The sequence below is a fragment of the Odontomachus brunneus genome, unplaced genomic scaffold (assembly GCF_010583005.1).
Source record: "Odontomachus brunneus isolate Ranch 3 - 2012 unplaced genomic scaffold, Obru_v1 Obru_scaffold_010, whole genome shotgun sequence".
NCBI lineage: Eukaryota > Metazoa > Arthropoda > Insecta > Hymenoptera > Formicidae > Odontomachus > Odontomachus brunneus.
The window spans coordinates 191,804-214,750 of NW_022639460.1; the positions used below are offsets into that span (position 1 = coordinate 191,804).

At 36.9% G+C, this 22,947-nt stretch overlaps 2 protein-coding genes across 4 annotated transcripts in view; both read left to right on the forward strand.

Moving 5' to 3' along the window:
- LOC116840469 overlaps positions 1 to 5,916 on the forward strand; it is a 66,890-nt gene extending 60,974 nt beyond the window's left edge. For 2 of the 3 annotated variants that reach the window (XM_032807219.1, XM_032807220.1), the window contains one exon: positions 448 to 3,856. In XM_032807219.1, coding sequence (XP_032663110.1) covers positions 448 to 594 — 147 coding nt within the window. In that variant the 3' untranslated portion in view covers positions 595 to 3,856. Of the gene's footprint in view, positions 1 to 447; positions 3,857 to 5,615 lie in introns of those variants that run through there. The other variant, XM_032807221.1, reaches the window with a different exon arrangement.
- A 2,141-nt stretch (positions 5,917 to 8,057) lies between these two features.
- Positions 8,058 to 18,373, forward strand: LOC116840526. Its single transcript, XM_032807343.1, has 9 exons — positions 8,058 to 8,214; positions 10,431 to 10,621; positions 11,256 to 11,371; positions 11,485 to 11,736; positions 12,356 to 12,519; positions 15,361 to 15,674; positions 16,848 to 16,963; positions 17,213 to 17,458; positions 17,594 to 18,373. The coding sequence occupies exons 2-9, from the start codon at positions 10,457 to 10,459 to the stop codon at positions 17,703 to 17,705; spliced, it is 1,485 nt and encodes a 494-aa protein (XP_032663234.1). The 5' UTR covers positions 8,058 to 8,214; positions 10,431 to 10,456; the 3' UTR covers positions 17,706 to 18,373.
- The last annotated feature ends 4,574 nt before the right edge of the window (positions 18,374 to 22,947 follow it).

Here is a 22,947-nt window from a genome sequence, read left to right on the forward strand (position 1 = left end):
ATAAGTGTAATGTTTAACTTCTTTTCCTCCGTCGCGCTGAAGAAGGAAACAGCTGCGAAAAATATCACCTCGGCCAAGAATCTCTGGGGTTTCTCAAACTTTCATGTTGGATTAGTTTGCGACGTGATCGCTTTTGATTGTCGGAGTTTTCCCTTGTTTCACTTGTTATACTTTACGCTCGCATTATTTGCCCGAATTAATGCAACAACATTGGGCGCGCTTTGAAAATTAGGCTGCACTTGAGTTCAATTCAGAGTTTGCAGACATTGCACGCACACGTCCGCAATCCGTCACCCATATTCACAAACTCGCATCCAATTCCGACCTCGAGATTGCAACGGTACCGTCCCACTTAATGACGTATATATAGAGCGAGTAAGCGCACGTCTAATTAATACCAACGTATAATTAATTATTCATGCACTCTCTCGTGACTGTTTGTTGAAGGAATCGGCGTACACCGCGACATCAACGACTCAAGCAGCAATAGTAACGAACTTCACGACGATATCCCAACTTCCGCGGGAGGAGAGCACGTCCAAGGCCGTGGAGAAGCGGGCCCAGACCTATCAGCGGGAGAGCCTAATGAAATAGGATTCACATTTGACCTAACCCTGTTCGATTGATACCGAGATATCGTTTGCTTCGGCCGAAAAACGACGCGGAAGCAGCAGAGGCGCAGGGAGATAGCGACGAGAGTGCTTTACATCGTTATTCTGTCAAGATAATAACTTATTTTTTCTTCTAAGGGAGATACATTCAATCTCTTCCTCTTGTACGGTCTAGTCAAGCGATCTCGGTTCGCGAAGAACACACGGGACATTTGGAGTCGGTGGGAAAATTCGTAGCGACTTTCGACAAAATTCGTCTCTCTTATACTTAGAAAGAACGAAGTACAAATTTAATCTTCGCTGCCATGTCGCTGCCGGAGACCCTATACTTCTTCAGTCACCCCGCCGGGTCCTATTGCGAGATGGAAACGCGTGGGCTGCGATGTGTAAACGCCAGGGAAACCGATACAAGTGAAATTCAAGGAAAATCGAAGCACCAGACACCGACTTTATATTTCCATTCACGCACTGCGCTAAAAACTTTCCCACCGACCCAATGGATTAAGAAAGATTTATTTGTCTTAGGTTCTTAAGTTCTCTCCCAAGCTCTCTCTCTCTCCCTCTCTCTCTCTCTCCCCCCCTCTCTCTCTCTCTCTCTTTACTCCTCTCTCTTTTTTCCTGTTTCAACCCCACAATGCTGATGTGTGTGTGAATGATTTGTCGTGACGTCCTCAGTACACACGCGCGAGTATATTATTTTATATTATATTAAGATTAATTAAATATATACACACGCACATACGTTGCACGTGCACTGAGCTGCTCACATCGCATAAACGTGTATTGTAGAAGATTCTTTTGTCACGGTCTGCGACAACGTACGCGTAGCCGGTGAATTCTGTGCTCTACTTGAAATGCGCATAGCTATTGTTCTCGGTCGTGTGGCATGATCCTAGAACACAATAGGAGGGTTAAGGGAATTTACTTAGCAAATTCGATTGCACACACGCTCCATTATCCTCGCGCGACGACGTCGGATGAATTAGTTTTTCCTTCCGGGAAGATCATAAGTCCTGTTTTTTCTAGCTACACTACTGCGCAGTTTTTTGCGCGTAAAATAAAGCGATAGCATAACGTTTTGCTTCAAGAGAGAAGGCGGAGGAGAGAAGAGAGTATGTGTAGCTAAAAAGAACAGACCTGTAGTAATATCGCCGCATTTTTCGACGACAGAAATAACAATGACTTATCAGATATCATTTATAGCTGGCTTAACAGTTATTTTTTTTTTAATGATAATTGCAAGAGAATTGGTTTTCTCGTGAAGAAACAGTAAAGATATGATATCATAATATAATCATTGGTCGATCGACTTTATGGATAAGTTTATGTGTTACTATCGTATATTATTCAATGCACAGTAATTAAGGTTATTATAATTATCAGCTAGTCTTATTAAAACTAGTCATTATAATCTCTAGTCAGACGAGACTTCAAGACGCAAAGAGTTAGAAGGAGAACGAGATGAAAACACAGACATTTAATAAATTCTTTAACGAATCTTTGAAGCACGAAGAATCTTCACGCTACATCGAGGATGCGTAAAAAAATCACAAAAACAAAATGGATAAATATGTTTAACGAATTGCTTGATAAACGTAATGTTATGCAAGACAATTATGATATAAATGTGGAATTGTTGTGTTATATTTAATGAAAACTAAAGAAAAAAAAGGACACTTGTAACCCGGGAATAGGTTGCAGAAGTTAAGAAAGAAAAGCAACTTTGGATCCCTCGGAACCTGATTCAGAATACAGCATAATCGAAATCGATAAGTGTCCAATCGAGAAGTGTCTACATGAGAGGAACGCGCGCGTACGTTACACGATATTACGATGTAGATTGTATAATTACTATCACACATTCACACCACGTCCAAGAGCAATAGTGGCTAGGGCGTACTAAGCTTTCGAAACGGCCTTGAAGGTAAACCCCGTCTTTTCAAGCCTCCATTCGATAGCCTGAGTTACTCACAGTTCACTGTGTATATCCGTGCAACAGCAAACGTGCAAAACTCGATAAATTACGACCTCACTTATTATTTAATGTGCAGCACACCGTTGTCGTATAAAGGTCTGTGAAATATAGCCACTAGAGAAAATGGTTCTGTTGTAAATTAATGTTATCCTTGTATATACATATACGCGATTCGAAATAGGGTATAGCAGCGTTAGAGCGTCGTTTTACGACCGGATTACATGCATTCGATTTTTTTCGGAGCGAATTACTCATCTGTCTTATTCGGGAAATATTTATCGCAATATCTCCTTCAGGGAACAATTACTACGAAGAATACGAATTTTTTCTCCAACTTTATGTCAGATTAAGATATAAATATCTATAAACGATAACATTGTTTTTTATTGAAGTTGATCAATAAATTCAGTAAATCGATAAAAAGTAATCGATCTTTTCAATTACTATTTATATCGAAAATTTGTTGTTATTTGAAGAATTTGATTATTAATTTTATGTAAATTAAATATGTTGAAATCTTAAATGTAAATTCCAAAAACAGTATTATTGTCTTAATTTACCCTAAAGAGAAAATTGGCAAGAAAAAATCTGATTATAATTTTATTAAAAAACAATAGTTTTTTGTCTAGGATATTTTTTTATTTGTCGAAAGAAATATATATTAGTTCTTTTCGTAGATATATCGTCGCAAAATATGGATAAATGATTCTAACATTTATATTCAGATATTGCACCCACAGAGTTATCATATATTGTCAAATTTAATATAGTTTATTCAATACAAAGTGTTTCTCTTTCAGAGTAGACTAAATTTTAATGGCAAATTCAGCGACGGTTTTATTTTTAGGAAAATTTAATTAAACATCTTTCCTCACGATATTCTATTCAAAAAATAATCGCGTCTCAGAAAGAAATTATCTAAAAATAAAGTCTATCTTTACAAGTCCGATGTGACTTTAAAACGAGTTCGTATATTCGTATACTCTGTCATATGAAATATAAACAAGAAGGTATATTTTAAGGACTGTGGTACTCATAAACAGTCAAGTATTTGTTATCCAGAGGATAACAATGTTCAGAGCGTAAACAAGCAGTCGTTACTTACCGAATATATAAAATTTCTCGTGGAATATTCGCTTTCAGGACTTCGCGTTAATACTTTTATATACAAAAAGCGAGAAAAAAATCAACTTATGTAAAAAGAAAAACGTATCAGTCTATTAAAAAAAAAAAAAAAGAAAAATAGACCAGACGGGCCTTTGTTTTCTTGGAGAAGACGATAGTCTTAGTCTATTTGTCTCGTAACGGGCCTCAACAAATTCTGAAAGAAACCAAAATAGACTTTTATCGTTGAAACTAATAATATACTGTGAGACAACACAGTTTAGAAAACTTGATACGACTCAGATCGCGCCTTCGGACGTTTTAAGTTATCGTTAGACACGCGTTCAGCAGAATAAAGTGGCAGACGATGACAGTGATTAGCGAACGATCGGTGCATCTGAGTAATTAACATCTTCGCATCTAGTCAGTGCTAATACTTTATGCTAACACTTCGTGTTGACGCTTCTAGATCGAATGCTTGTTTTGCTGAACGCGATCGATGACAGCGCCGATCGTTCATTTTCTAACGACCTATCGGGGAGCTCTCTAGTATACGATTATATCATATAGATAGAAACGAGTCTAATTACGTAAACGGAAATACATCGCGGTCGATCGTTTCTACGATATTGCATCGTGATGTTTTCGAGAACGGACCGTTTCTACAAACATGCAGTAACGTTGCAGCGACCAATGTGTTCGCGGCGTTTTTCCAATGCAGCATTCGCGTAGCGCTCCTACGATCGATATCATTGCATCATGACCAGCAGTCTTTGTGTAATCATTTCTCGAAAGCGTACGAAAAACATATCGATTTCCCCCTCCCCCGAGTGTGTAATTAAATGCAAGCCATTTCGAAGGGGTTTCTAAACGAGTATTTTTAGATGCATAACACACAAATGCGCGTGTGTATGGAAATAATTAAATATTATTTCGGAATTTACAATGTGTGTTAATTATAATTTGTAATTACAATTAATGCGGTGAATACGAGGGTTTATTGTTATTATTACTAATATTATTCCTTATTATATATTACACGTGCATGCAAATTCTGTGAGAAATCTTTTGTGTCACGTGGGGATACGCAGTGTGCAGCGAAAGTCGTGGCGCAAGCGGCAACAGGGTGATTCCTTGTACAAAAGTTAGTTGTTAACGAATCATCGGACAGGACGCGCGGTGAATCTTTCGCGACAGGGGCATCGTTTTCAGGAGAAGGCAGTTTTAGCAATCTGGAACAGCGTCATTTCGCGTGTTTCCATAGTTCAAACGATCCTGAATCGACTCGTTGAATTTATCTGACCAGCGGACGGTAGATCGCACGACGGGGATTACTACTCGTATTTTTGTTATTTCCTCTATTGTTCGTAGTAAAAATCTCGTTGGCCACTAATTCGAGTTTTCTATTTAGTTGCTTTATCTCGGAAAGAGGACAGAGCGATCCATCATAACATGACGGCAGCTTCGTCATCGAACTAAACCAGAAGCCGTTATCTCTTTTATCGAACACTTACACATTGCTGCGTCGTATTGCATCTAGCATTGACGATATCTCGAAAACGGATTTACACTAGGAGCTTGTTGATAAAAAGCTTTTCTCTCGCCGTACTGCGATCCAATTAACGTCGAGCCGCGTCTGAAGTAGTCCTCGCGATGATGTCACGTAATTGACCACACGACGACGTCTAAATACGTACACATATATAGATACTACATACGTACTACGTACACACTGTAATATAAATTCTCCGCGATTCTCCACGAACTCTCTGTGTAAAAGTGATTTGCATGTCGATTATTATCATTCTTGCGTATTGTTTAGACGATCAACGGACGCTAGACGCGACAAATGACACAATTAATTGAATAGCTGCCTAGTATATTAATTATATATAATTAACGGCGTTATATATTTTTATATACAGAACGGAGGCAGCTAAGCACACAGAAGCAGATAGAGCTCGTACATCGCTTTCGGATACGTAACTCTTCGAGAGAGGAGGGATTCGAGACGGCAGACATAATATATCGTAACGCGGGAAAGAAGATAATGTTCCCTGAAAAAAAGCCACTCTCTTCGAAGTGTTAAAGTCGACGTCTTTTCCTTTTTCAATGGCAACCGCACATTATTATTCACCACACATTCTTGTAGCGCATAGAGAGACGAATCGAGAGACACGACATAATGTATCATGTTCCGATTATCCGATCTCATGAATAAAATCTGTTTAAGTAAAAAACTGATCTCTGTGTTACTTGTGTGCACCAATTTCGCCGATTGTATTTGCTCGCATTTGCATCGTCTTTCTCATTTCGCTCTAAGGTGACCAGCGAGTATTTTCAACGCTCGTAGGGCGCGGTCAGAGCTGGCTGGAAGGTCAAGCGCCGGGTTCTCCATTAACTCGTGACAAGGCCGGGCCAGGGCACCGAAAAGACATGTATTTTTTCATGTACACAGCTGCAGCTGAGATCCCTATTTTCATATCCCATCTCGCACACTGGATAACTTAGCCTTTTAAGGCTCAGTGTACATTAGATAAAAATATCAATGCCCAGACACGTATCTAACCCTGGGAATTCTTAATTCCTTGTTTAAGTCTTTAAATGCAAATATTCAAACTTTTTCAACGTAAAAAAATATATACACATTCTTAAATATGTATGTACATTCCTTGTAAATTAGTCAATATTCGCATCTAAAGATCAGAACAATTGTACAGAATTGGGTACGTATCTGGGGATTGGTACTGTTACCTTAATTACCCACATAGCATCAAAATTATTAGTAAAATGTTACCATAATATAATATCTCAGTAAATTAAATTTTTCTACATGGGAATACAATGTTATAGTAATTTTTCCTCTATTGGAGAGCAGCATGTTAATACTGCTAGAACATTAGCCTATAAATTATATTTTGATAGATATTAAAATGATATTATAATTTAACTACAAAGCAATCTTGAATTAATGAAGAAAATTTTGTATTAAAAGATTTAAAGTTTATTGAAAGTCTCGGAAAGTGTGTAATATTTTTTAAAGTCATAATAACATCGCTACTATCTTTAGTAACATAATTAAAAGTTTCTTAAGTTTAATGTCGGTGTCAATCTTCCTGTGCTATTTAGGTATGTACACTCACTTTGAGTCGTCCAATTTTTTCTAACGTAAACAGAACTATATTCTTCGTCCCAATCCGTGCTATGGTGAATCAGTATGGTGATCAATATGGTGATCGTGTACAGAGCGGAACCGCTGATGCTCGTGTAAAGTTTTTCATGGAAAAAAAAGTAAACAAATTTTACTTTCTCAATTTTTTATCGATGTTATCTTAAAGGTACAAGATCGGTGCTTTTATACGTCCGTTTTATTGCGTTTATAAGATCTATTAAATTCTGTAGCTAAAGCAAACATGAATGTACACAATTACGTACATTCAGGAAATCGTACTTCTCGACGGTCAGTTTTATTCGGATCACAAAATTCTTCATTAGTAGCATCTTTTAAGACTATTATATGAAAAAAAAAATTTACTCGGATGGGATTGATGTCTGAATCTTAATAAAAAGTTAGTTGACTGCCACGATGGTCACTGCAATATTGCCACGTCTCACTAATTGACGTATAAAACGTGACTAACTGCGTGTAACAAATTAAGTGTACAGCCGACAGAAAACCAATGAAATGAGCTAACGAATATATGCATCGCGAATTGCACTCATTTGCCACATATCTTGCTGATTCAAACTTGAGTTAAGCATTGAAATAATCAGGGGAAATCAACGTGTCGATCAATGTGTCAATTGTCGACCAACGCGACACGGGAGCCCCATTGTCGTGGCGCAACGATTGTTATCAACCCCGGGTAGCTTGAGAAGACAGTATGCGGACTGAATCTTCGGGGAATCTTTGGGAACACGTCAGATTCTCGACGTCATCGACGCGAACTCGCTAACACCTCGGAGAAATCGTCGCGAAGCGGATGCTGCTAACACCTCCGGAATTTTATTTCCCAACAGGCTGAATCCCATCGAGCCTCGCCATCAGGAAGGAATCCAATCGAGTAGTCGAATCGAGGATGAAAAGGAAAGGACGCCGTTACGTCGCCAGGCCAACGTGGGAAAGCTTCAAGTGGAGCTGTCGTCTCTTTCTCTCCCCCGTGGAGAATTTCTACCCACGGAGAACCCCGGGCAGGAATTGACCTGTACTCAGGAGTGGGTCACGTCGCCAGCTGCTGGCTCCTGGAGACGCACAGATTGGGAAAACACCATCCCGACGAAGCAGTTCGTATTCCCGCGTGAGGAAAGCGCTCGACGGACCATTGCGCGAGCTGCAAGCGCGCCTAGGTAGTGGCAAAAGCGGCCAATGGGATTCATATGAATGGGCCAATTAGGATAAAGGAATCCTTTATTGGTGTTCCTTGTTGCCGGTGCTATTCACTATTTGGTGATCGCACGAACGGAAAGGACGGATCGTCCAGTTGGAACTAAGTGAATCGAAGCCAGCAAGCAGCACGTAATATCGTAAGTTCTTTGGATTTTGGCCAGGACGTTATCCTGGTGATTTTATTATATTAACTGCTACAAAGCTTTCGCCGGCATTTCTCTCAACGAAGCGATCGCGGACGCGTGCACGACTATTGTCCGTTCGACTGATAAAGGATAGTTGTCATATCAGTCTAGATTGCAGCAGACTGCGTTCCGTCAATTTTTCGTCAAAGCACCCTCCGATGCTTTTGTATTGGAATATTCACAGTATCTGTCACACCCGATCGCTTCAATATTGAAAACTATTGAAGGACGTTTCGCCGTGGAATCAACGGGCTTCTGTCCGTCATCGTCTAAACGGATGGCGAGAATCAGCATTAGGTCGTCGTCACGGAGTCTTCGGTGCTCTTAGAACTTTTCCTTCGAATCTCGACGATTCCATTTGTCAAACTTGCCTTCTATCCTCTCCGTAGCATGCGCGAATCGGTGCTTTATTGTAATTGCATCCCGGCCCCCGCGATATTCGACGCTTCGTGATGTTCGACGCGAGTTCTCGGGTGACAGCGCCTCCCGGCGAAAGTACTTTCCGCATGGATGCGACTTATCGGTAAATTAGTTGTACAATGAGGAATTTGAGGCATCTCGTACTAATTGGAAATCTCTCATCGTGGAAGTATTGATTTTACGTAGGAAGTTCCAACGAGAGAGGCCACGGCTACTGCAAAGAGAGAGCGTGGTAGTAGAGTTTTTTCTTACTGTTGAAGCGTCGTCAAGCCGAGACACTGCAAACATAAACATTTCAGGCTCTGTCGCACTGCCGAGATTTCGTCGAACGTAATATTCTAACGATGTTTGGAACTTTGCACAAAGCGTTAATTTTGTCTCAGCGACGCTGAACCCGCGCGTGTTTATTGACAGATCCCAAGTGACCCCGAAACGCCGCGAAGATAATTTTTCTAGCCCAATTGCGTATAGTAGGTTGTAAAATGGTTTAAATATAATAAATATGGGAGTTATTACTTTGACGAGCTTGTCTAGTAATTATATAATTAATTTTTTATTTTATATTATTATATTTTTATTTTATTATTATTTTATATTATTATATTTTTGTATTTTATTATTATTTTATGTTATTATATTTTTGTTTTATTATTATTTTATTTTATTATATTTTTATTTTATTATTATTTTATATTATTTCATTATATATTTATTATTATTATTAATTTTATCATTACTTACTATTCTTAATTATATTACTAATTATGTTATTATTGCATAAATCCATCGCTAAAGATTCTGAATTTTGACAGTTTAGTGAGCTTTCAGCTTTATAGTGTCTAAACCGTTTTACAACCTACTGTACGTTAATTTCCTTTTTTCGACAGGTATTTTCTTTTTGTTATTTCTCGTTGTGATTTTCAGTCCTATATTCATTTCATGGTAGACAATGCTGTCTATATTCAGCATCGTTCGACCCTCGAAGGTGCCACCTCTTCTACTATTTTATGCAGATGCTGCACCGGACAGCTGCCGAACAGCTGCCGTCTCGCATTCGGCGACCCCAGGTTCACCTTAGTTTTTCGTTAGGAAATTGCTACAGTTTTCTTCTCTCTGGCGCCTGACACTCGGCGCCAGTATGACGACAATATGGTGTGTTGAAGTTTGGAAGCGGTTAGCCACTGCGGATTTCCACTGATTGTGACCGAGGGAAACGTAATAGAGGAGCCAACGAGTCCCGTAATAGCCGGAAAATTGATCTGGGTCAATCTAAATTGACAAACTCGAGAGTTTATTATCCGGTTCGGCGGACATTAATACGGTCGTTCATTTATTCGTTCATTAAACTAATGCGCGGTTTTTACTTTCCACTATGCATACGTTTTCATCAACTGCAATCTACTGCAATCTTGACGGTCTTGACGTGACCTTATTTCGGTGTTTTTAATCTGAGATGGTGCAATCGCGACTCCAAGTTTTAAAGAGAGAGTGACTGGCATCAGCACGGATTATTCGCTATTAAAGCCTGTAGCAATAATACAATAAATGAAGTGTGCTTAATTCCAGTCGATAGCGCCGCGATCAATTGCATCTGATAATCCGTAATTAATCGTTAACCCTCTATTAGAGGGCGAAGGTATGGGCGGACGGCTTATCGCGCTCGCATTAATGTGAAACAAATCGAAGCGGAAGTTATTCCGTATGGCGATTTGTATTGAGGATCTACTTAATCGTTCCTCTCATCGAAGATACAACAGGAATCCAGACGACGATCATGAAGCTACTGATGACTCTGGTGATGTTCATCACCATAGCTTTTCGCGAGACTTACGGATATGGAAGGATGATCGATCCGTTGAGCAGAAGTAGTCTCTGGAGGAAAAATTTCCCGTCAAAGGTTAACCAAGATGACGCCCATTTAAATTGCGGCGGGCCAATCGTACGTACGCGTAGATTGTTTCCTTTTTTTTTCCTTTCTTCTCTGTAACATCGAGACGTCGATAATTTCCCAGTTACCGGCTAGTTCCCCGGCGAGTGAGCGAAGAGTTTCCTTCAAGGATGAAGAAAATAACTGAAGTAACTTCGCTTCTCGCTTTAATCCCACGAGTCAAACTTCCTCCGACGAAGGAGGCTACTAATTAATTTCGTACACGGAAAAAAAAATATAGCGACCAGAAATACTTAGTTATGCGCAGCATATTTTTGCATTACCCTGGTTACTTTTGTGTCATGGTAATATGTATGATTGATATGGCTCAGTTACTTTGGCATGTCATTTACATCACGTAGTTGCACGTGATCTGGTTGTGGCGACGAGAAATCAGTTGGGATGACGTTTACTATGGATACACTCTGGCTGGAGCAATCAGTTATCGTCGCGGCTACAACGCCAGTAACCCGCAGTTGTTCTGTGGTTGCAGCAACCACATAATTAGTTGTTCCGTACTTTGCTATTGAATAACAGTCGGCACAGCCAGATTTATGTGTGGGCCAACCATTCTGTTTTTTTTTCCGTGTACTTAACGTGAGATAAGTAACAGTGCATCAAAAACGATGATCATTTTCTTTTTCAGGTGCAATTCGACAAGAACAATGGCAAGTGCGGAGAATGCGGTGACGATTACTCCTTACCTCGACCACGGCCGAATGAAAACGGCGGTACCTACGGGAAAGGGATGATCGGTCGTGTGTGAGTAAATCGTATTTTCTTATTGCGAGCAAACGAAGGGGTGAGATTGGAATTGCCGGCGGCAACGTACTGTATGAATACGCGGCTATACATGAAACCGTCATCCTTCGCAGGTACAGGAAAGGTTCTATCATCAACGTGAACGTTGAGCTCTTGGGCAGCCATCATGGTCAATTCTATTTCGACATCTGTCCAATGTACATGGTCAAGATAGAAACTTTTGAATGCTTCTATCGACATCCTCTACTGTTGGCTGATGGTAGTGGCTACACGTACAACGTTACTAAGACGGAAAAACAGCTGAGGAACGTCGTTGTCAAGCTAAAACTGCCACTAAGGCTGGACTGCGATCATTGCGTCTTGAGGTTGGAATTGGAAGTTCTGAATATTTTGATTTGATTTTGATGTTTCGTACGACTTTAGTTTTATCAATTTCGAGTGGCGCTGTAATTCCAATTTAGCGCTTTATTAAAGAAATATTTACAATAGCGGCGAAAATTAATCAAATTAATTAAACACGAAAGTAGCGTCGAGTCGAATTTTCGTTGAAAAGACATTGATTAAAAATTCCACAAGATCCGTAATACTTTTACCAATTTTGTCTTCAACATGATTTCAATGTAACCCCAAATATTTCTCTTCGATATCTTTAAGACATCTCTTAATAATTTGTGCTGTCTGGAATTACTTTTAGAGATATATTCAATGGTAAAAATTGATAACAGGCGAAAAATTGAATTTTTGTTGAGGAGACACTAATTCAAAATTCCACGAATGAAATCCTTAAAGGAAAATTCATAAATGAAATATGCATAGAGGCGGAATTACCTCGTGTAGTTCTTCTGTATCTTCTAACATATTGTGTAGCGCAACGCGGTTAAGATCAGGGTTAAACATATAATAAACACATAATCGAAGACAACTTAAAGTATGATTATAGAGTATGACGTGATGACTTGCAATAATTTTTTAATTCTGGCCTAGGTGGCAGTTTTTCGCAGATGATAACTATTTTGAAGAAAGTGGGATGATAATGTCCCACCCTTATAAAGCGACTTGGAGAAACTGCGCTGATGTCGCCATTATAAAAAGTAGGTCTACGCAGTTTCTCAGGAAGGGGATTAATTCAAGAAGTAACCCACCAAATTAAGAGATCCAACTGATGCAAAGATCGACACAAGAAAGTGTCTGTTTGATCTAATGAGAAGCAAATGACGGAGCATGAAGAATTAAATGTCGGTGAGCATTTTCACATGATGTCAATGGCGCATTGGATTCGAGCAATTGTTGAAATTTGCGATCCGATTAATGAAATTAAATCATCGCACAGATTCAGAGTGTTATCTCATTTAGAACAGAAATTATATAGAAGAATATATAACACATTCACACACACACACATACAATATCCTCCATAAGTTTGGAAACACAGATAAAAATAAGGATATTAAAATAGATATTTTATAATAATTCAGTTTCGCACTTACCTTTAGAAGTTTGACGTTTATCTCATTAGATAGAGCGAAGTTTTAAGTTTAGGAATCTATTTTCTATATTGCTGTGCGATGAAGTTTAAAGAACTCAGGAACAACCGAAGTCAAAATACTCAATTTTATTTTAACCCTTAGTAATACGAAAATACAAAATTGTTTAGAAATTTTTTCATAAAGTAAATTGTATAGAAAATTTCAATCTTTTACATGGAAAAAACTAAAAATTTTGCCAGATTTTTTTCTTGCGTTCGTAGCATGTTTCAAATTGAGAAGAAAATTTTCCATTTTGTCCATTTCGTTTTCATAAAGGCAAAATTACACTAGTGATTAGCGATTGACAATTCAAGATTGGAACTGGATCAATTGGAGCAAAACAAACCAAACCTGAAGCTCGTTGATTCGTCAAAAGTTAATTGTCAATCGTCACTAGCGTAGTGTGGTCTTTATAAAAACGAAATGGACAAAATGGAAAACTTTCTTCTCAATTTGAGACATGTCACGAACGCAAGAAAAAATCTGAGAAAATTTTAATTTCTTCCGTTTGATTGAAGTTTTTTATATAATTTACATTATGAAAAAATTTCTCTATAATTTTATGTTTCTGTATTACTAAAGATTAAAATAAAATTGAGCATTTTGACTTCAGTTGCTCGTGACACTATTAAACTTCATTTTACAACAATACAGAAAGTGGACTCTTAAACTTGAAACTTTGTTCAATCAAATGACATAAATGCCGATTTTGTAAAGGCAAGTGCGAAACAGAATTATAATAAAATATCCATTTTAATATCCTTTTTTTTAACTTCCAACTTATGGAGAGTACTGTACATATACATATATTCACACATATATATACATATGTACACCCATTATATTATATTATATTGTATAATACACAACATTATATAATATAATATTATATAACATAATATGGTATAATAAATATATCATATTTAAAGAATATAGTGTATATGTAAATAATCAATAAAATCCGAACTGCCGATATATCATGGTTAAATAAATTAATTTATTTTCATGAGGCAGTCTCATATAATATAAAAAGTTTTCCGTTATTTATTATCATGAAACTATCTCATATAACATAATATTTCATATATGTATATATAATATCTTATATAACATGACATAAAAACATTTTATATTATATGAAATACTTTCATAATAATAAATTTATCTAACCATATTAACTGTGTATATAGCTGTGTCCGACTCTTATTGACTATTTGCACGTACAGCATTTTTGTTATTTTTGGAGCCAATATATTTTTTTACATTATATTTATACTATGTATTATACATATAAAAAATATATAAAGCACATATATGTATGTATATATATATATATATATATATGTGTGTGTGTGTGTGTATGCATGGGTATGTGTATATATATATATAATATTCTTTAAAAAAATAAGAATGCTAAAATTTCTAATTTTATCGACAGTATATTATTTTATTATTTCTCATATCACATATTGTTTATGTGAAGCTATCCAATTTCAATAAAATTACTTTTTAACGATAACATTGAGTTTCTGACATTCAGAACTTTTCCAATTATCGATCTTCAATATATATTAACTAGGGAATAATTTACATTGTAATGGTAATTAACTGAAATATCATAATTGTATTCAACGCAATTTAAAGCAGCTTGACGATAACAACGTCAACTTCAGGTGTCAATTGAATTCTTTATGTGCTTTAAATAAAAAATGCTTTACTGCTTGTTAAACACAGTTGTTGCGCCATGTGTATATGTGTTTTGCAACTTCGACGTTATTGAAGTTCAAACTTGTCCTTCGCGTCAGTAATGGATTAACGAATTGCTATGCCGGGTATAGCCGGAACAAACGAACAGTCCGCACATGACGTTATTCCACGTGAAATTTGAAATCCACCTATCTATCTATTTTTTTCGGAATCTCTGTGGAAACTCTGTTATAGGAGATAATTGCAGCGTCTGCAATTACGGAGCCAACTATTACAAGAATACAGCTACACGTGTGTTCTTTCTTTCAAAAAACGAAATATTTTAATGAATATTGTACGTTGCCGCTGCGCGAGTTAGCATGCATGCAAAACTATTTCAACTTTGGCGTAATGAAAATAGCTTGATTGGATTGTGTTTGATATATCAATCAATATAATAAAGCAAATATCGTTACGATATGAATTATTTCACACGTGAGCGGAATTCACGTAGGAACGACATCTGGATCCACAAAAATCTACAACTCGTGTTTACATGCGCCGTCAAAAATGTTGTTGTTCTCTCAATAAATATTAAATATTAAAACTCTTTATCATCTGCGTTTTTTATGGCGCTACTTTCGTCGTACATTGCGCACTTGTATTTTGTTTATACAAGCGAATGTACAGGATCTTTATCACATTTGCCTTTTATTATTCACCATCTGACGTAATTTGCAACATCTGATAAGACTATTGATAAGTAATCGTTGTGAGACGTGGGCGGGACAGGCTTATCGGGAACTGTGCAACTATATAAAGTGAGTCAAGGCAATTTCACATTGAATTTCGCGTCGGAGTTCAAGCTTCACTTCCGTCACAAGAGACGTCACAGGAAAAAAGGTAGAATGGCATTCGCAAAGGTACTGGTCCTGGCGTTGGTGGCCGCCATTAATTTGCAGGGGATTTACGGCCATGGAAGGCTGATGGATCCCATAAACAGAAGCAGCGTCTGGAGGGACGCCCGATTTAAACATTTGAATCTACCAAAGAACTACAACGACAACGAGAATTTCTGTGGCGGCGTAGGCGTATGTATACAGAGTTATTTGTCCATAAGTCGCTAAACTTACCAACTTACCGGTTTATTGATTTAAAACCGCGTATTAGTTGAACAATTTGCCTCGACGATGTTTTACGTGGGTTTTGCCGGGTAGAACCTGATTTATAAATTTCTTTTGCTAAATCTTCAACGTGGAAGTCACAAAGGTGCAGCAAGAGATGATCGATTAAATTTTCGAAGAAAACATATGTCAAATCTCTCGATTTAACGAAGAATAATTCTGTAAAATATTTATAGAGATACGTGTATTCAATTGCGCGGAATAAAATCTGCTTAATTGTTGATAATCAGAATTTGTCTTGAATCCTTAGATTAAGATTTTATTTTTATAAAAATTATATTTGAAAATTTAACGTTTTTAAAACGTTTCTGGATAGATAAATACTGAAACACGAAACAGCCTTTAATTCGGAAATAAGATATATTGAACAGTTTGTATATTAGTTTATATATTGAATAATATGTAGATGTATATTATATAGATATATGTTATATAGATGTAGGTTTGAAATTTTTTCTTATTATATCTATAAAGTATCCGACATAATCTTGTTTTCTTGTGTTCACGGTTCGTATCATGTTTTAACGAGCAATTACGTGTTTACCTCTGTTTAGGGAAAACGTTCAGATGTAATTTTAATAAGTTTCTCTTCTGACTTTAGTCCGTTTTAGAATATTTTTTTTAAGAAAGAAAAATTAAAGAAAAGTATTTAGTATTCAAGAAAGTTATATTGTTCTATATTTCTTCTTTTGTGAACCTCCTCGAATTATATTCCTTATATTCATTCCTCAAAGAAGCAACCGAGACAAACGAGAATGTATAAAAGAATAAGATGGATCGCGTTGTGAAGCGCAACTGTAGATTCTCATGATCGAAAACTGGACATGATTTTTTTCTAAAACAGCAACACACATATGCAGTTTATACATTAAAAAGAAACAAAAGATTTTGACAAATCAAATTTCAAAACTGCTAATCGATATCAACATTTATCCTTTTAGTTAGGTACAGGTTTTATTTTAAAATAATTTCGCTTCGCAAACTATAGAATAGATATACAGAGATGTTTAATATTAACACTTCGAAAAGAAGCCGTGAAAATATTGATTATTGGAATTGGATGGGAACTTGTCTCGTCAGATTCATCACGGAAAAAACGGTGGCAAGTGCGGACTATGTGGTGACGATTGGTCTAGACCTCAACCACGGGCGAATGAAAATGGAGGCCTCTATGGAAACGGTGTCATCGTCTCAGAGTGAGTAAAACGTATCATAATCAGTTGCGATTAAACCAAAAAGTAATTGACATTTTGAGCAAAAAGACATTTTGACACGATGAAAACATTAGATTCTGAAAGTTTGCCCGCAATTTGGACTCGTTCCACTCACAGATTCTTCTTATTTAAAGGACCGCAAGAGTAGTTCATTTGGTCACTTTGGCTGCTCTGTCTCGTTACATATTGTAACCGTCGCAGTTAATTGTAAAGATATAATTTTCTACGCAGGTATAAGAAGGGTCAAACCATCACTGTATACGTTCATCTCTCAGCCAACCACTTGGGTACATTTAATTTCAACGCCTGCCCGCTGAAAAGTCCCACAGACTTGGAAACTGATGAATGCTTCGAGCAGTACCCTCTGCCGTTGGCCGATGGCAGCGGCTACCTTCGCAAGGTTCCGGGAGGAGTGAGGGAGTTCAAGATCGACTTGAAGCTACCAAGTAATCTCTCATCCAAACACACCGTGATCAGGTGAGAAAATGAATCGTGATCGTTCGACAATACCTGATAAGGAATTTAATAAAACAAGGAACAGGAATTTAAGAAACAAGTTCAAAATACCGTTACGGAAAACGTCGCAATAATATTCCATTAATTTCGGCTCAGGTGGAATTACCGCACGGGAAACACTTGGGGAATTTGCCCGGACGGAAAAGGAGCAATGGGTTGCGGTCCTCAGGAGACCTTCAGAAGCTGCTCTGACGTGTCCATCTTGTAAAACGGTTAGTTGGCGAGTCCGACCGTCCCGGAAGCATCTATCGACGCTCCCGAGAATCTTTAATGAGCAAAAACGGGTAATTTGTCGGATCGGGGAATGTGGGATCGGGGGATTCATGACGTTTTACTTGATGAGAACATTTCTGACCGCTTAGACCAGGACACGACTATGGACAAATGAGAAAAAGAGATATTGGCGAATACTTCCGCTTTCGTGAAGATTAATTAGACACGAGAAACCGATAGAACGTAATTAAATTCGTAAATTTGATTCGGTACTCATAAATTTGAAAGAAACTGAAAAGTGTATTCGGTTCGGTAACTTCAAAGGTTTCTGCGCTGCATAAAGCCTGCTGCTGGAAGAAAAAGACATTGTTGCGTTACTTTATCTTTTTCTCACTATGTATTGCTCCTGAAGAACAATGGGAATGTATCAGTCTTCCAATAAAATAATACAGATACAGCCGGCATTACACAGCATGGAGCGCTTTGTATCATGTTTGCGCAAAAATTTCGTCGTGTTTATCTAATAAAATAGAAAGCGAAAAATATAAAATAAAATAGAGAAAACAAGATAAAATAAAATAGAATGGAATAGAATAAAAATGAAATTGTCTAATTTTCAAGGGTTGATAATTGGTTACAAATAAAATGAATATCTATTCGATATTTTCTGAGGCATCTAACGAAAACTTCCTATACTCCTTCTAATATCCAAACTTCCTATAAGAATTTTAAAAATGCAGCTGATTACAAGAGCGACACAAGAAAATATTTATTGATTTGATAAAGAGTAGACTCTAAGAAGATAAAAGATATTAAATGCCGATGAGCATCTTCACGCGGCGATTTGGATTGGAGAAACTGTTGAAACTTGCGGAGATCCAATTAGTAAAATTATCGCGCAAATACAGAACGTTACCTTTCATTTAGAATAAAAATGAGAGAGGAGGCAGAACAAGAGGAAAATCCACGCACATATTATGTTATTCATTATTGTTTCAAATGAAAATGCATGATGATCGTTTTGTTACAATGTGTTTTTCATAAATTGTAACTCCATGTACTATTTGTCATGTACTGTAATTTCAACTTAACACCTTTTTGAAGATCATTATATATATTTGTGAAAACATATTACATCAATATATGAACACGCCATCATAAAATCATCTTATTTTCTGAATTGAAGTGATCTCACATAATACAAAACATTTTATATAAAATAGCTATTATATAAAATAGCTTCATGACGAAATACATTTATGTGGTCACAATATCGGCTATTCAGATCTTATTGATCAGTTGCTTATACATTATGTCTTTTTTTTCTAAAGCCAAAAGTCATATATATTTTTTCCATATTATACAGGATATCCTCTGTATGATAGGACTCTTCTTTGCAGTTTTTGTGGAAACGTAAAGCAAATTAATTTAAATACAAGTCCTATAAAAATCCTATTTGCGATATTCGCAATAATATCGAGACACTAATTAAAGAAAATTTTTAAAAGATGACGCTCGATATGGTAGATGAGCTGTAATGACGACGTCTGCCGTCGTGTGCCACCATTTTGCAAATGACTACATAGATTTTTAGATATTAATTAAAGAAGATTTGTGCATATTACCGCGCACAATCATATAATAATTTTCTTTTATCAATCCGTTCTATATTTCCACAAAAATTGTGAAGGAGAGTGTTTGGGACATTCTGTATATTAATAAAATATATAAATATTTTATTTATGCACGTATATGAGTGTATGTGCGTGTATGTGCGTGTGGGCGTGCGCGCGTATGTGCATTTTGCAGTTTTGACATCGTTGAAGTTGAAACCTGTGCTTCGCGTCAGCATTGGATTAACAAATTGCTATACGAGGTATCACAGAACTGACGGAAAGCCCATACATGACGTTATTCCACGTAAAATTTTAAATCGTCCAGTTCTGTTTTTTTTTCGGAATCTGCATGAAAACTCTGTTATAGAAGATAATTGAAGCAACCCCAATATTACGAAGTCGAAAATTACAAGGATGCTGACTATATGTATTTCTCTTTCAGAAAAACGTAGCAACCATTCGCATTAGAATTGCAGATTGACGATTGAAAGAGAAATGCTTGATCTGGCTTCGCGATTGATGCCACATTCTTCGTGGATTTGTTTACCACATTCGTGGATTTGTTTACCACATTTCGTAAACTGCAATTTACACAAAAGTGACTTTCGGAACAGCAAGAATTTGCAACTCGTGTGTACGCGTGCCATCAATAATTGTTGCTTTCTCTATAAATATTGAAAGGTTCATCATCAATCGCGATTGTTACTCCGCAGAAAATTATATGTTAAATCACGGCAAGAAGTGGAATGGCGTTCGCAAAACTATTAACCTTGGCCGCTATTAATTTGCAAGAGATTTATGGCCACGAAATGATGATGGATCCTGTAAACAAAATCGGTGCCTGGAGGGAGAGATTTCCAGTATCACAAAACTACGACAATAAGGGGATCTTCTGTGGTAGGCAGTCCAGAGTAACTTGAAAATAAATCGTCGAACTTCCCAGGCGTACTCTTTGAAGTTTCCATATATATATACACATATTTCTTCTTTCTGTAAATCATCTTGATTTATCTTTATTTCGCAAAGAGGCAATAGGGTGAACACAACAGTGTATAAAGGGATAAAGTGCCGCGTGAGATGCAAACAGTAGTATTTATGATCGAAATTTTACACATTATTCTTTATTGACAAAGGTGACACGTATGTAGTTTTTACATTGTTATACGTGTTTGCCTCTGTTTAGAGAAAACGTTCAGATATGCACACATAATTTTAATGAGTTTCTTTCCTGATTTTATATAAAGATTATTGAATTATGTATTAAGTTTTATAAGTTCTATATAAATATTCCTTTTCAAGAAGAAACGATAAAAAGAAATGTTTATTACTCAAGAAAGTTACACTATTCTTCTTTTGTAAACCTCCTCGATCTATCTTCACTCCTCAAAGCGGCAATCAGACAAACAAGAATGTACGAAAGAATAAAGTGCGTCGCTTGTAAAGTGCAAGTGCGGATTTTTGTGATCGAAAACTAGATATAATTATTGTTAAATAATAAAAATAACGACATATTTGTAATTGATATAGTGATAAAAAAGGAAAAAATAAATTCCAAACTTCAAAATTGCGAATTGATATCAACATTTATTATTTGGTTAGATACAAGCGGACTTTATTTAAAAATAATTCTGCATCACAAATCGTAGCACAATACACTGAGATATTTAACATTAACGCCTCGAAAATCAAAAATTATTCAAAAATCTATTCTTAAATAAGTAAATTTTGCCAACATATCACTAACAATTAACTTTGTCAGCCAGACAAATGCATCGTTTGGGTGACTTAGCGACAGAGAAAGTGCATCCATTGAACAAAATATGACAGCAGTTTGGACTTATTTAACTCGTAGATTTTCTTATCTAAAGAACACCGCTACAAGAACAGTCTATTTTGTTCCTTGGTTGGTTTGCCTCGTTATAATCGCAACTGTCGCAGTTAATTGCAATGATATATTTAAACAGAGAGCACAACCTACGCGAAAAGATTTCTTAAAGACGCCCTGTTCCATTTCTTTTAAATATCTTTGGATATCTTTAGCATATCTTTGCGCTACCTGGGATAATTTTCTACGCGAATATCAGCCGTCATCAATGTGATTATTCATTTCTCAACAAACCACGTAGGTTACATCAAATTCCGTCTTTGCGCGCTGAAGAATTACAAAGAAACCGAAGAATGTTTCATGCGGTATCTTCTGCCGTTGGTTGATACCAGCGGCTACGTATTCCTCGTTTCATAACAGACCGGGAACTACCATGTCGGACTGGTCCTGTCGACGGGTGTCGCAATCAATGCGTGCTCAGGTGAGAAGACGAAACGTGACTGCTCGATAATGCTAGATGAAGAATTTAACGAGTTCGGAATATCTAACTACGGAATACGTCGTAATAATATATTCTGCACTAAGAAAGATTATCCAATAAAAAATTAACAAATGGATATTTCTGATCAAAGTTCCGATGAATGTTTGTATCCAATCAGGAAACATTTGACGAGAAATATCGGTTCATAATTTTTTGATTGGTTTATCTGATAAAATGTCATTAGGATCGGAAGTATCTAATAAAATTTAATTGGATATCCTGCTCGGATTAACCGGAATTTGATCGAAAATATCCGCTTGTTAATTTTGTATCAGATAATCAGTGTGTCAATTTCGGTTCAAATGAAATCCGCGCCGGAAACAATCGGGGAATTTGCCCGGACGGAAGAGGACGCATGGGTTGCGGTCTTCAGGGGACCTACAGGCACTGCGCTGACATTTCTATCTTGCCGAGAAGCGGTTAGTCGGCGAGACCGACCGCCCCGGAAGTGCCCGTCGATGCTCCCGAGAATCTTCAATGAGGAAAAGCGGGTGATTTGTCGGATCAGGAAATGTAAGGTTTCACAACGTTTCACTTGACGAGGAAGTTCCCGACCGCTTAGACCAAGAATCGACTATGGACCAACAAGAAAAAGAGATATCGGTGAACATTTTCGCGTTCACAGAGTATGACGAATTAATCACGGAAAACCGATAGAACGTATAATCAGATTCGTAAATCTAATTCGGTACCTACAAGCCCGAAAGAAATGGGAAAGTGTATTCAGTTCAGCTACTTCGACGCTACCCAGGGCTCGTTGCTAGGAAGTACAAAACTTCGTTTGCTATTTTACTTTTGTGAGCTATAAATTACTTTACTATGTTTTCTCCAGGTGATGGGCTTTACTACATTTTGTCACATTGTTGCAAATAAGGTATTGTTCCTAAAGAGATCAGCGGGGAGACAATGGTCTAAATAAAGTCTAATGGAATAATACAAAGGTGACCGGTATTAGAAAGTATGTGGAACGCTTTGCATTATGTTGGCATAAAAGATTTGTCGTATTGGTGCCAAATAAAGTGAAAAAAACGAAATAAAACAGAAAACGAAATTACCCAATTTTGAAAGATACATAATCGCTGCAAATAAAATAGACAACATCGACTCGATATTTTGTCTTAGACATCTAAGGTGGACTTTCTATTTTCCTTCTAATGTTCAAACTTTCTACAAGAATTTAATAGAGAATTGACAAATCTTTTGCACTAACTTAATAAAATATTCGTATAGTTGCTGATAATGATACATATTATAA

Coding starts and splice junctions, on each gene's coding strand:
- LOC116840526 (XM_032807343.1), top strand. CDS start 10,457: ATGAAGCTACTGATGACTCTGGTGATGTTCATCACCATAGCTTTTCGC. Junction 10,622..11,255: donor TAAATTGCGGCGGGCCAATC/GTACGTACGCGT, acceptor TTTCTTTTTCAG/GTGCAATTCGACAAGAACAA. Junction 11,737..12,355: donor TGCGATCATTGCGTCTTGAG/GTTGGAATTGGA, acceptor ATTCTGGCCTAG/GTGGCAGTTTTTCGCAGATG.